Source organism: Carassius gibelio, chromosome A10 (assembly GCF_023724105.1).
Source record: "Carassius gibelio isolate Cgi1373 ecotype wild population from Czech Republic chromosome A10, carGib1.2-hapl.c, whole genome shotgun sequence".
Classification (NCBI taxonomy): Eukaryota; Metazoa; Chordata; class Actinopteri; order Cypriniformes; family Cyprinidae; genus Carassius; species Carassius gibelio.
This window is the reverse complement of record NC_068380.1, coordinates 6519937-6533118: the sequence shown is the minus strand read 5'-3', so window position 1 is coordinate 6533118 and position 13182 is coordinate 6519937. Positions and strand designations below refer to the sequence as shown.

Sequence of the window (13182 nt, the reverse complement as noted above, 5' to 3'; positions counted from 1 at the left end):
TAAATTTAAGAGTTTTATGGACTCAACACATTGCTAACTTTATTTTTCTCCCTTTAGGACACGTCATATCTGGAGCGCCATGCGGAACTAGTCTTGACACGCTTGAATGACATCTCGAAGGCCAATCAGCGAAAGGCGCCCTCTCCGAATCGTGACGTGGAACCAATTAGCGCCCTCTCTACGTGGAAAGGTGGGGCTTGATCGCAGAGAGGGTTGTATGTGAGAGTGTGGTAGGTCTGGAGTGAGTGAACCGCCGATGAATAAGACTGGTAATTTTGCACATTTATAATCTCTGATGTTATTTATTGCAACTATACAGGTTCGTTGTCATTATATTTACTCCCTTGCATTAAATAATACATTTACGTATAATTAAAAAAAGCTTGGAATGGTGTGAGATAGGTGTAATGTTAGCTAGCAGCTAATGAGCTAATCAAGACTTTAATTGTTTAGAATCACGAATAGTTCATCAGATAAACACAGTATTATGAGCATCTTTTATACTCTTTGCATTGATTTCTCTACCTCCTAGTTAGGTTACATGTGTGGTGAAGTGTTAATAAGTAACGTTAGGTTTCTGAATAGGAATTGTGCACAAACTGGCGCTTCCTGATTTTATAAAGCTTTGACACTTTAACAGATAACACAATTTGCAGATTAATGCATTTCTTCAACTATTTTACCCTCTAAAATTCATTTTGACGCTTAATAGATTTGCAAAACCTCTTTAATCAGGGTAAAAATAAATTTTAGGATTGCATAATCATATTTGGATGTTTAAATCTGCCAGTGGCTTACTGCTTGTACATAGTTTGTTGTTAAAGGAGCCCTATCCTACGCTGCTCTAAAATTTTACCTTTTCTCCTAAAATGTAGGAATAGTTTAAGTTGTATTACTATTATTATTAACTGTTCTATTTTTTATATAAACATGCTGTTTTGTCAGGTATCAAGAGTTAGTCTTGCCTCCTGTGTGTTAAGATGACCAAGCTGGGCTTCCTGCGTCTGTCCTACGAGAAACAGGACACCCTGCTGAAGCTGCTCATCCTGTCTATGGCAGCCATCCTCTGTGAGTGGATGCCCGTCCCTTTGTATCAGACTCCCTGTATGTCAGCTGTCCTCTAAAGCTGTCTGTCTTGTCATTTTCCTCCAGCGTTCTCCACCAGACTGTTCTCTGTGCTTCGGTTCGAGAGTGTTATCCATGAGTTCGATCCGTAAGTGCAGCTATTGGGTCATTTTTGCAGTGCACCAGAGTCCGAACACCTGTTTAATTGAGCTGTTTTCTTGTTGGCAGTTATTTCAATTACCGGACCACTCGCTTCTTGACGGAAGAGGGCTTTTACCAATTCCATAACTGGTTTGATGATCGGGCTTGGTATCCACTTGGGAGGATTATAGGAGGCACCATCTATCCCGGTACAGCTTAATAACACGGATTTCGAAATTTATAGCAATATAAGAATGTGTTTTTTAGCCACTTGTGGAATAAAGCCAAATCCAAAACCCCAGAATGCTTCACTCGTGCTATAAAAGGTTCATTGCATTTAGTGGAATGTTGTCTTGGAAAATATTGGTAAAGGAATAGTTCACCATAAAAAAAAAATAAAAAATATATATATGTATATATGTATATATGTAGATGAGATTAGATTTGGAGAAGTTTAGCATTGGATCACTTGCTCACCAATTGGTCTTCTGCAGAGAATGGGTGCTGTCCAAAGGCTGATTAAAAACATCTCAAAAATCCACATGACTCTAGTCCATCAATGAACATATTGAGAAGTGAAAAGCTGCATGTTTGTGGATATAAAAATTTCTCCAATAAGACATTTACATTTTAGACTGTTGGTTCTGGCCATTAAATGAGTCCTTAACATGCCTCCTATAAGAAATTGTATCCCCTGTTGTACTGTCCCATCAAAATCCAGCAATATATTTGTTTAGAACTGTTTTGGACTGACGGCACCCATTCACTGTAGAGGATCCATTATGTAATGATACATTTCTCCAAATATGCTCAGATGGATAAATACATCTTCTCTACATCTTGAATGACCTGCAGAACTGTTTCTTTGATGAAGCCACATTACTAGTCTTGATGGCAATGGTCATGTCACTTCCTTATTATTTTACAAATGTTAAACACACCCCTAACCATTAGTATTGGACCCCGCAAATTGTGTAGTATCGTTCATTTTAGACTTTTTCATCTGATGAATGATAAAACTGGCAGTGGTGTAAATATAAACCATATTTAGGGACTCTTTTGACTAGCAACTTTATAGCAACAGGCTGAAACCACTTTAAACAGTGCTACATCTGCATGGCAACGGTGTGGTATTTCTTTCTTTTTTTTTTTACTATAGGGTTGATGATCACATCTGCAGCTTTGTATCACGTTCTACACTTCTTCCACATTTCCATCGACATCCGCAATGTGTGTGTGTTCCTCGCCCCTCTCTTCTCCTCCTTCACCGCTATCGTCACCTACCACTTCACAAAAGAGCTCAAGGTGAGATGAACTTCAGCACTCGGCCGTCACACCCCCTGCTCATCATTTGTCTAGCTAATTCTCCTAACTGAAGTAACACTTTGTTGCAGGATGCAGGTGCAGGGCTTCTGGCTGCCGCCATGATCGCCATCGTGCCTGGATACATCTCCCGTTCTGTGGCAGGCTCTTATGACAATGAAGGTACCGTCTTGTCTCAGAGATATGTGTTCAGTTTCTCAAATTTGTCAATATGATAAAGGTTTATAAAAATGCTTTTGATGCTTTCAAAAAGGTCTCAATAGGAAAAGTTTTAGAATTTGTTAAATGTCTATTTGAAACATACACTACTGGTCAAAGGTTTGGTGTCAGTAAGATTTTTCTTTTGGCAGGAAATTAACACTTTATTCAGCAAGGACAGATTAAATTGCTCAAAAGTGACAGTTTCTGTAAAAAAAAAAACAAAAAAAACAATTTGCAACTTTTTAAAATCTTATATCATTATTGATGATAATAAGAAAGTTGGAGTTATACAAAAAAAAAAAAAAATATATATATATATATATATATATATTTCACAATAATATAGTTTTTGTTTAATTAAATGAAGCCTAGGTGAGTATAAGATTAATTTTTTCCAAAAAAAAAAAAAAACCTTACTTAACCAAACCCTTTGAATGGTAGTGTGGATAAATATATTTATAGTATAGTTTGTTCTTTGTATGACATTGTGTTTTCAAATATCCTTGACAATTTACATTAATAATATAATATAACAATGAATACATATATGAATTTATATTAAATAGTATTTTTTATGATATAAAGGAATCGCCATTTTCTGCATGCTGTTGACGTACTACATGTGGATCAAAGCAGTGAAGACGGGCTCCATTTATTGGTCGTCCATGTGCGCGCTGGCATATTTTTACATGGTGAGACATTTGATAGAATCTTTGAATTGGGAATATGTTTCAGAGTTATTGAAATACACAAAATCCATCATTTCAATAACACCGTAACTTTGTGTGCTGGCGTCAGGTGTCCTCCTGGGGTGGTTATGTGTTTCTGATTAACCTCATTCCCCTCCACGTGCTGGTGTTGATGCTCACCGGACGTTTCACTCATCGCATCTATGTGGCGTACTGCACAGTCTACTGCCTGGGCACCGTCCTCTCCATGCAGATCTCTTTTGTTGGATTCCAGGTGAGGAGCTGAACGTCACCTACCAAAAATGGAAAAATTACTATCATATAATCTTAAAAATAGATCAATAATCTCTGTCTTTCTCTCTTTTCCTCCAGCCTGTCCAGTCCTCTGAACACATGGCTGCATTCGGGGTGTTTGGCCTGTGTCAGATTCACGCCTTTGTCGATTACCTGCGGAGCAAACTGAACACGCAGCAGTTTGAAGTGTTGTTCAAGAGCGTCATTTCGCTGGTCGGTATCATCCTGCTCTCTGCAGGTGGAGTGCTCATGCTGACAGGTTAGAAGAGACTCTCCCCGTTAAATATTTATTTCTTTTTAATATAAATATATAATATGTAAGTATTTATTTATGGCCATTTAAATATATATTTTTTTGTATTGTTCCTAAATAGTTTGTTTTTGTATTGGGTTATGCTAGGGAAAATCTCACCTTGGACTGGCCGTTTTTACTCTCTGCTGGATCCATCCTACGCCAAGAACAACATCCCCATCATCGCCTCTGTGTCTGAGCACCAGCCCACCACCTGGTCCTCCTACTACTTTGACCTGCAGCTTCTGGTCTTCATGTTTCCAGGTACAGCACCTTCCTGTGCTTGTTTTTGTAAAATAAAATACAAATATTGGATAAATAAATGAAAATTAGAAATATCACCTTGGCAACTAACTAAAATACAATAAGCTTACATTGAAGTAGTAAAACTACTTAAGAAACCAAATAAATCTAAATAGAAATATTTTTTAAGAAAAACTAATTAAAGGGACAGGCATATAACAAAATCGCTAAAAATTAAATTGAAAACTAAAAATATAAAAATAAAGCAAGTCAAAATATTAATAAATACTATAATGGTGTATAAATAATGCTAAAATAATCTGCATCTGTTGTTTCTCCAGTTGGCCTTTATTACTGCTTTAACAACCTCTCTGATGCCACGATTTTCATCATCATGTATGGCGTCACCAGCATGTACTTCTCAGCTGTGATGGTAAAACCCTTTTACTTCATATTAGTCAAGATTCTTTTAAAAAGGAAGCCCTGACCCTAGTTTTATCTGTTCTGCTCAGGTGCGTCTCATGTTAGTCTTGGCTCCCGTCATGTGCATCCTGTCTGGCATCGGCGTTTCTCAGGTCCTCACCACCTACATGAAGAACCTGGATGTCAGTCGACCGGACAAGAAGTCCAAGAAGCAGCAGGACTCCACTTACCCAATCAAAAATGAGGTACGATCAATGCTCTTGATCTTTCTTAGCTTTTCTTACGTCATTGGTTCCCTCAGTGATACGCCGCTCTGATTGGTCCGTAGGTGGCAAGCGGGATGATTCTGGTCATGGCGTTTTTCCTCATCACATACACCTTCCACTCCACCTGGGTGACCAGCGAGGCGTACTCCTCCCCGTCCATCGTGCTCTCCGCCCGCGGTGGTGATGGCAGCCGCATCATCTTCGATGACTTCAGAGAGGCGTATTACTGGCTCAGACACAACACACCAGAGGTCAGTGAGATCCGGCATGCTGTTGACCCTCATAAACATCCTGCTGCTTTTGATTCCAAACATTTTTGCTCCTCTCATATTATTTTTGTGCGTGTACAGGATGCTAAAGTCATGTCGTGGTGGGATTATGGGTATCAAATAACAGCGATGGCCAATCGAACGATTCTGGTTGACAACAACACTTGGAATAACACTCACATCTCCAGAGTGGGTCAGGTGAGGATGTTGCTTTATATATTTTAAACTACTAAAATATCGTTTCGCTGTTTACAGTTTTTATACTTTGGTTTTTAACCTTTGCAGGCCATGGCCTCCACTGAGGAGAAAGCCTATGAGATTATGCGAGAACTGGATGTTAGTTACGTCCTGGTGATCTTTGGTGGACTGACAGGATATTCATCTGACGGTACGGGCTCGGATTTATTTTGACCCACGGAAACGGCTTTGTGGTTCTTAATGTTTGAATTGTAGTATCTGGATTGGATTAAACCTAAATAACATGTACAAATGAGTATGTTTGTGTATTTGTTTGTGTAGACATTAATAAGTTCCTGTGGATGGTCCGGATCGGGGGCAGCACGGACACAGGGAGGCACATAAAGGAACATGACTACTACACACCCACCGGAGAGTTCCGTGTGGACCGCGAGGGGTCCCCCGTCCTGCTCAACTGCCTCATGTACAAGATGTGCTACTATCGCTTCGGCCAGGTTTACACTGAAGCCAGTAAGTGTGTGTTTTTTATATATATATATACACATACATATATATATATATATATATATGTGTATGTGTGTGTGTGTGTGTATATATATATATATATATATATATATATATATATATGTGTGTGTGTGTATGTATGTATATGTGTGTATGTTTTGATACTTTTATTTTATATTCATTAAAAACAAATTGTAATTTTATGTGCTTTTATTCATAGCTATTCTATTTCTATTTAGTTAACAATAACAGCAAAATTAATTAGTATTATTTTGAGTATTATTTAATATTTTTAGTCAATATTTTACTATTATTAGCTTCATAACTAATATTATGGAAGTAAAATGAGTTGCAAATGCTGTTTCGTGTTGACTTTTAGTTCAGGTTTTGAACAACAAAAACTAAGAAATTAGTGATGACTAGAATTAAATTCTACATTTTCTTTTTTTTCCAGAGCGACCTCCCGGTTACGACAGGGTTCGTAATGCTGAGATTGGCAACAAGGACTTTGAGCTGGATGTGCTGGAGGAAGCGTATACTACAGAGCACTGGCTTGTCAGGATATACAAGGTACATCTTAACTCACCTGTGTATATTTAACCGTTATTGTCCTTCTAAACCATCTGAATTTCAACTGATGATCTCCTGCTTTACCTCCACAGGTCAAAGACCTTGACAACCGTGGCCTCTCAAGAACGTAAAACCCAGAAACTCAAAATCGCACCCCCTCTTCTGAACACACAGCACTGAACGTCTGCGGGCCCCATCCCATGATCTGAGGGGAAAGCGTGAAGATTTTTTTTATACTTTTGTTGTAATTGCTGAAAGAGATTTTCTTTTCTTACCTTTTTTTTTTTCTTGGTTTGTTTTTTAAATTTGATTGTCAAATGTGATGTTTACTGGGGGCAGAAGATGTCAAATCACCTGAAAAGGTGAGAATAATGTTCATAAATCATTTCTGCAATCAGCAGGCCAGATAACTGTTTGATTTGTCTTTAAATGGGTGAATAAAAGAGTGACTGGGATTAAATTGATCACTGTCATTATTTTTAATTATTAAAATCACATGTATGCAGAAGTTAGAGTCAGGACCGGGCCCACTAATATCTACATCCTCAAGAGTTCTCGACTTGTCAGTCCAAAAACCAAGCTGCCAATTTTAATGAGCTGAAAGTATGTATATCACTGCACCACCAGAAGGTGCATCCAGATGAGCAGCCGGATCGGATGTATGGGCTCAGGACGGTGGTGCTGGGGCTCATGGAGTTGAGGAATGTTTGTGTTTGTTTTAAGCTTGCACACCCACACCTGCAAAAAGACAAAATCAATGAATAAAAATTATATTGTTGTGAATTTTTCAAAACTAATATTTGCTTAATTTAAGATACTTATGCTTAACCATTCAAACCATTATATAAAATAAAATAAAAAATCAATTTCTATATAAAATATACAGGCTTTGTAGGGTTTATAAATTTATATGTAATGCACAGATGTGTTGGGGTATGTACCGTTCTCTGCATGTGCCCATCCTGTCTGTGCAGAGCTTGTTCACCCACCGGGAACAGATCTGGTCCTAAGGATTATGTATCCAGTCCAAGATCTTCAAGAGTTGGAATCCCAAACTCCTCTTCATGGTCCACAGAAAATGAAGTGGACACATCTTCCAGGGAAAGAGGCATTACTGAGGAAAGAAAACCCAGCTACAGTCTCTCTTCTCGTCGCATGATGTCCAAAAAGATACCTTTCATGTCCTCTTTGGTTGGAACAGGTTTTTTAGGAGGACCAATGGCCTTCTCCACAGAAGTGAACGTAAGTCATGGGAGGCTTGCAGTTGTTCTCGTCAATAAGTCTTCTTTTAAAATATAAAATTTGATTTACAAATAATAGCAATTACCTGTCAATGTTGTAGAGAGTGTGAGAAATCTTTGGAATAACTTACACTCCATATTCCTATGCCAACTTAATGACCCCATTGTCTATACTCAGACTATATGGCTCTGTAACAACCTTGAAAGTCAACCGGGTGATCTTCCATTTCTCAAAGAGCTTTGGAAGGACCTCTGAGTTGCATGAAGGAAAAACATTTGACCCAAACCTTAACCTTTTTTCCAACCTTACCTGGAGTTGAGTTTCTTCAGACTGGAGTCCAGGTCTCCGAGAGCTTCTATCAGAAATCTATATCACAAAAATTAAAATAAACCAACAATTGTTTTTATTCATCGCAAACCGACTCTAGGAGGTTGTCCAACCATAGGGTGTCCAACTCATAGACATATACATACATAGACGCCTCATTGCCCACTCGACCGCACGTCAACGTCGCCGCCATATTGGAGCGGGCAACACTCATAACCAGTGTTGGGGCTAGTTACTCAAAAAAGTAATATATTGCATATTACATATTACTCTCAAAAATAGTAATGCCTTACTTTACTTTATTACTCCCTGGAGAAAGTAACTAGTTATATTACTAGTTATATTACTAGTTACATCTTTTTTTCTTAATTACTCTATGATTGCCTGAGATGCATCAGATGGAGGGAGAACATACAAAGGAGGAGTGTTCTTTAGGGTCTTTATCAGTGGCGGCTCCTGCCAATTCTCTCAGGGGGGACAAATGTTTGCTCTATTAATGAGGATAGGTCACCCATTCAATTGATAAATTAACGGGTAGTTAAAGATGTAAAGGGAACCGAACTACTGTAGTATTAATTAAAAATAAACTGACATTAGGAATCAATCTCTTGCACTCCTTATTTTTCTATATCCGTGTTAACACTATTCAGCAGCATATGAAGACTAACACCAGGATGTGGTTTTTCCAAAAAATACTTTTTACTTTTCGATTTCAGTTTAATAAGAAATAATTGAAGTCACATAAATCACTGTTTACACAACTCACTTATATTACTGCTCGTCAGTACACCTGTTCTCTAATCAGCGGTTAATTCCATCAGGTGCGTGATTTCACATAGAGCAGCTGTTACTACACAGAGCCGTTATTAACTGAGAAGATGCGCAAATCCACTTCATTTTCAGCGTTTATTGGCACGGTTGTATGAACATATGGTTCACGCACCTGATGGAATAAACCGCTGATTAGAGAACCGGCTTTACTGAGATGCGCATTAACGAGCGGCCGATCGTGATCGGAGCACTCCTACAAAATAATTACTGAATCTCCACCCGTCGAAACTAGCTTTCTGTTGCTGGGAACCTTCCTCTGAAAAAGAGCTTGCCGTTGTTGACGCTTCCATTTTTCCCCATCTGTCTGAGCGTGCCGCTCTGCTGCCGGCTGTCGACCAATCAGTGATGGTAAATGATACCTCGTGCCAAACCCAGACCAATCACTGTTCCATTCACGCCCTCCTTCCCTTCCCTTCTGTTCTCTGTGTTGTGTGCCTTGTGTGTGATGAAGGTGCTACTGGCAAATGTAACGCAAGTAACTAGCTTGGGAAAACTGTAATAATATTACCAAAAAGTAATATTATTACAGTAACGCGTTACTTTGTAACGCGTTACACCCAACACTGCTCATAACTCACATCAGGACAGAAGAAAACGTACCTGACTCATCGACAGATTGGACACCTACAAACCGTCACACGATAATAAAAACAGATCTCGGGGTGTTATCTTTCACAGGTAAGACCCAGCTGTTCTTTCTCGATGTTTTTTGGTCATTTTTAACATTATGTTGACAGCTTAATTAACCACCAGTGTCAGAGTATTAATAAATAGCTAGCGATATCGCTAACGTATTTAGCAGTGAAAGCTGAGACTTTATAAGAATTCAAAGTTTAAATTAATTCTTATTACGTTTTAACTTATATTGCCATTTATATAATAAACTAAATGATGTTATGAGCACAATATACAGAGTGAGCACTTTGACCGTCTAGATTAATGATGGAGCTAAAGCTTCTCTCTTTAATTTCACTACCGTTACTTATTTACAAAGATTAAGTGGTAACACTTTAGAATACTAGTCCTTTAGTTAATGTTAGTTAATTCATTAACGAACATGAACAAACAATGAACATACTGTGAACTTACTCTATGTATTCTTTTTTATTCCCTTTTAGCCATTTGCAAACAGGAAAAGGACAGCCTTAAGGAAAGCTGAGGAAAGCTGTTCTCTGCATTTCCAAGAGACAAGACTACACCTCCTTAGACTAATGTTGTGTTTGTACTAAATGACGACAGAATGACCCAGCTCATATTCTACAGCGATTAATCGTTTGAAAGCATTAATTTATACCAGAAAACAAGACAGAAATACTAAGGAAGAAAATCTCTGCATTAATCACTTAATCGTTTGATTCTGATTCATTCAGTCATTTCTAATAATGCTCCACTCATGTTTATAATAAAAGATGACATAATTCATTAAAAAAAAACTTAAACCCAGCAAAGAAATAATGGATGTTGCATTAAGTAATTTATTTTCACATCTAACGTTAAGTGCTAATACAAACACAATCCAATCTGAGTACATACATTGTTCGACAGAACATAATAACTGTTATTTGTGTTTGCGCACGTGATATCAGCAAGTAATGTATATTAAGGTTGCTTTGTTCATATTTTCTCTGTTCTGTATAGTGTATTTGAGTACTGTGTAAAGCGCTAATAAATATGCATTATTTGTATTCTTATTATCAGTGTTGTGGGTAACGCGTTACAAAGTAACGCGTTAGAGTACTCTAATTACTTTTTTCCTGAAATTTGTAACTTAACGCGTTAGTTTCGTGCGTAAGTAATCAGTAACTTCGTTATTTTTTTTTAAAAAAGTAATCCGTTATTTTAAGGAAAGGAAAATCCCGACTGCAGCCTGCTTTTTGTCAGACAGTAGTCCTAGGTCTACTGTGCCACCTGCGGATGTATCAGCGGAGCCGAAGCTCTGTGATTGTAAAGTCAATGGCTGTGATGCGTCTGTGCCCTGCGCCTGACCCTGTGTGTGTGTGCGAGTGGGTTTTTTTTTTTTTTTTTTTTTTTCTCTCGAACTCCCGGCAAGATAGCAGAGAGGACAGCGTTTGGTTTATGGAAGTACGCACATTATTTTCAATTTGTCAACGAAAAAGAAAAGAACATAACGGTAAAATGCACAATCTGCTTTGGTGAAAAGCTTCTGTCGACCGCCAAAAATTCTACCTCAAATTTAACGCTACGTTGTAATCACTACTTTGAAGAGTAAATGTAAGAGGACTGTGTTAAAGCGAATTTAGGCTTGTGACTGTGAGTGACACTTTAATAATAATTAGTTCGGCTATTAAGCGATTTGTCATTTGCCTGTGTGGCAGTGAAGGATTTAATTCGGTTTGTTATCATTTTTGTTTGACAGGCAGATGTTAATTTCTGTTAGATCATTGGCTGGCTGGTTGTTCATCATTTCTAAATGGATTTAAATCTGCAAGCCTGTTTAAGGTTGTGTTTACAAGTAAGCATACTTGTACTTTGATAACTGCATTATTTAAAGTTAAAGAAAAATCAGGAGTTATCTTGTGGTGCTCATAATATACAGTAGCCTAGGCTACCGGGGCTGGGTAACGTTAGGTGCGAATTTTGATTAATAATATGTTCTGTGATAATAAATAAATAAAACGCCATGTGGAATAGCCGATTGCTGACTGTCTTTCCTGTTATTGTTATCCTGCAGTGTTAATTTAGTCGGATGACTGACGTTATTCATTGTCGGGAGTCACGACTTCTAGGTGCATTTAAAGGGGCGGGGGCTGTGTCTGTCATGTGTGAGCCGCTGCGAACTGCTTTTAATTTTTGGTAACGCATGAGTACTCTAACGCGTTACTTTTATGAATAGGTAACGCTGTATCATAACTGATTACTTTTAATTGATGGTAACGTTGTAACCTAACTAACTACTTTCCAAAGTAACTATACCCAACACTGCTTATTATAAGGTGCTGAGAGCTGCAGAGAGGGTGATCCGCCAAGCTTCAGCAATACAAGCTCCTCAGGTGTCAACAGTCACAGAAGAGAGAGAGAGTGTGTGTGTGTGTGTGTGTGTGATGGAGAGGGAGGGAGAAGAGTGTGTGTGTGTGTGTGTGTGTGTGTGTGTGTGTGTGTGTGAGAGAGAGAGAGAGAGAGAGAGAACCAGAGTGTATATGTCACAAATTATAATAAATTGTTTCTTCAACTTATTAAATATCTTATTTTACTGCAACTATCTGTTTCTGCTTCTTTATTATATATTTATAGTGTGTGATTTATAAATATTCTACCTCACATATTTATATTTTGGGCGTCTGGTCATTTATATCTTCTATCAGAATAGAATATGTAACTGTAAAGCAGAGCCGGCCCTAGACCTTTGGGGGCCCTAAGCTAAATTGGTTGGAGGCCCCTTTGACCGTTTTAAGTAAGGCCTACAGAAATTAATGACTACCTTGTAACTATACTGTACGTATTAAATCTACTATGTTATTGTTAAATTTTTTAGTCTATTAAATTATGTTTTAATTATTCTATGTATGCTGTATGTTAATTATCTTTTTTACGCTGCTGGCCCTGAGTAAGTATTTCGTTCTTATGTGGCAACATGTACAGAATGACAAGAAAAGACCTTGAGTTCTTGAGCTGAGTTCCATGTTTGATGTCTAACAGGAAAATTATGATACCACTGAGCTGAATGGCAGTGCAGTTCAACGAACACACACTGATGAACTTGCTGAATAAAAAGACTGATAAAGTGATTTTCACTGACCATAAAATAAACATTTTTAATTGACACCAGAGTTTAAGAGGCACAAACAACAGCCTTTATATAGAATTTAAATGAAATAGAGCAAATAGAACTGAATACTGTGTTGTGAACCAGGAAAAGTATTATGTTATTAGCATTTATTACATGGCTTGGTTGAATCCCAATGTAGAATGCGGTTTGTTATTTCTTGATAACAGACCGCTGCGAAGTAGAACACACCATTGCCATAAACAGAGCGTTGCTATGGACGGGGAGCGGACTGTTTTCTTTAACATAGAGTCACAGTGTGCAGCGCTGCGCTGCTCAAGTGCGCTTTTAAAAGTTCACGGCACAAAGCGAAGAAATGTCGAGCGCACAAATCCTAATGTATATCTGTCCAACAGTTTATTGATCATTTGTTTCTTCACAGTTTTAAATTCCAGTTAGTGTGTGTTTGATGCCTTTTCATAGTCCTTGTGATGTGTCCGTGATCTATCACTACACACGGTAGCGAGTCGTTTAAAAACAGCAACAAACATAAAATACAAATACACAAAATAAAGTCATC

At 37.9% G+C, this 13182-nt stretch overlaps 1 protein-coding gene and 2 long non-coding RNA genes across 5 annotated transcripts; 1 reads left to right on the top strand and 2 right to left on the bottom strand.

Annotated features, from left to right (window-relative positions):
• The first annotated feature begins 133 nt into the window (after nucleotides 1-133).
• Nucleotides 134-6938, top strand: LOC128020950 (dolichyl-diphosphooligosaccharide--protein glycosyltransferase subunit STT3A). Its single transcript, XM_052607780.1, has 18 exons — nucleotides 134-269; nucleotides 946-1068; nucleotides 1153-1213; nucleotides 1294-1415; nucleotides 2366-2511; nucleotides 2601-2691; nucleotides 3316-3422; nucleotides 3529-3693; nucleotides 3792-3972; nucleotides 4114-4269; nucleotides 4590-4681; nucleotides 4761-4916; nucleotides 5000-5188; nucleotides 5288-5404; nucleotides 5492-5594; nucleotides 5726-5914; nucleotides 6363-6478; nucleotides 6571-6938. The coding sequence occupies exons 2-18, from the start codon at nucleotides 981-983 to the stop codon at nucleotides 6607-6609; spliced, it is 2118 nt and encodes a 705-aa protein (XP_052463740.1). The 5' UTR covers nucleotides 134-269; nucleotides 946-980; the 3' UTR covers nucleotides 6610-6938.
• Nucleotides 3526-4835, bottom strand: LOC128020953 (uncharacterized). Its single transcript, XR_008185446.1, has 2 exons — nucleotides 4737-4835; nucleotides 3526-4287 (listed from the first exon to the last, which is right to left on the bottom strand). It is a non-coding gene; the product is annotated as an uncharacterized LOC128020953 (long non-coding RNA).
• LOC128020952 (uncharacterized) lies at nucleotides 6346-10108 on the bottom strand. Of its 3 annotated transcripts, none has more exons than XR_008185444.1 (3): nucleotides 9968-10108; nucleotides 7420-8086; nucleotides 6346-7216 (listed from the first exon to the last, which is right to left on the bottom strand). It is a non-coding gene; the product is annotated as an uncharacterized LOC128020952 (long non-coding RNA). The 3 variants fall into 3 exon arrangements; XR_008185445.1 differs by lacking the exon at nucleotides 9968-10108 and having other exon boundaries at nucleotides 7420-7763; nucleotides 7851-8244; XR_008185443.1 differs by lacking the exon at nucleotides 9968-10108 and having other exon boundaries at nucleotides 7420-8259.
• Between the last annotated feature and the right edge of the window lie 3074 nt (nucleotides 10109-13182).

Excerpts from the sequence above, each read along its gene's own strand:
- LOC128020950 (XM_052607780.1), top strand. The coding sequence starts at position 981 with ATGACCAAGCTGGGCTTCCTGCGTCTGTCCTACGAGAAACAGGACACC. Across the intron at positions 4,682-4,760 it reads TGTACTTCTCAGCTGTGATG|GTGCGTCTCATGTTAGTCTT; the intron begins GTAAAACCCTTT and ends TGTTCTGCTCAG. Across the intron at positions 5,189-5,287 it reads TCAGACACAACACACCAGAG|GATGCTAAAGTCATGTCGTG; the intron begins GTCAGTGAGATC and ends GTGCGTGTACAG.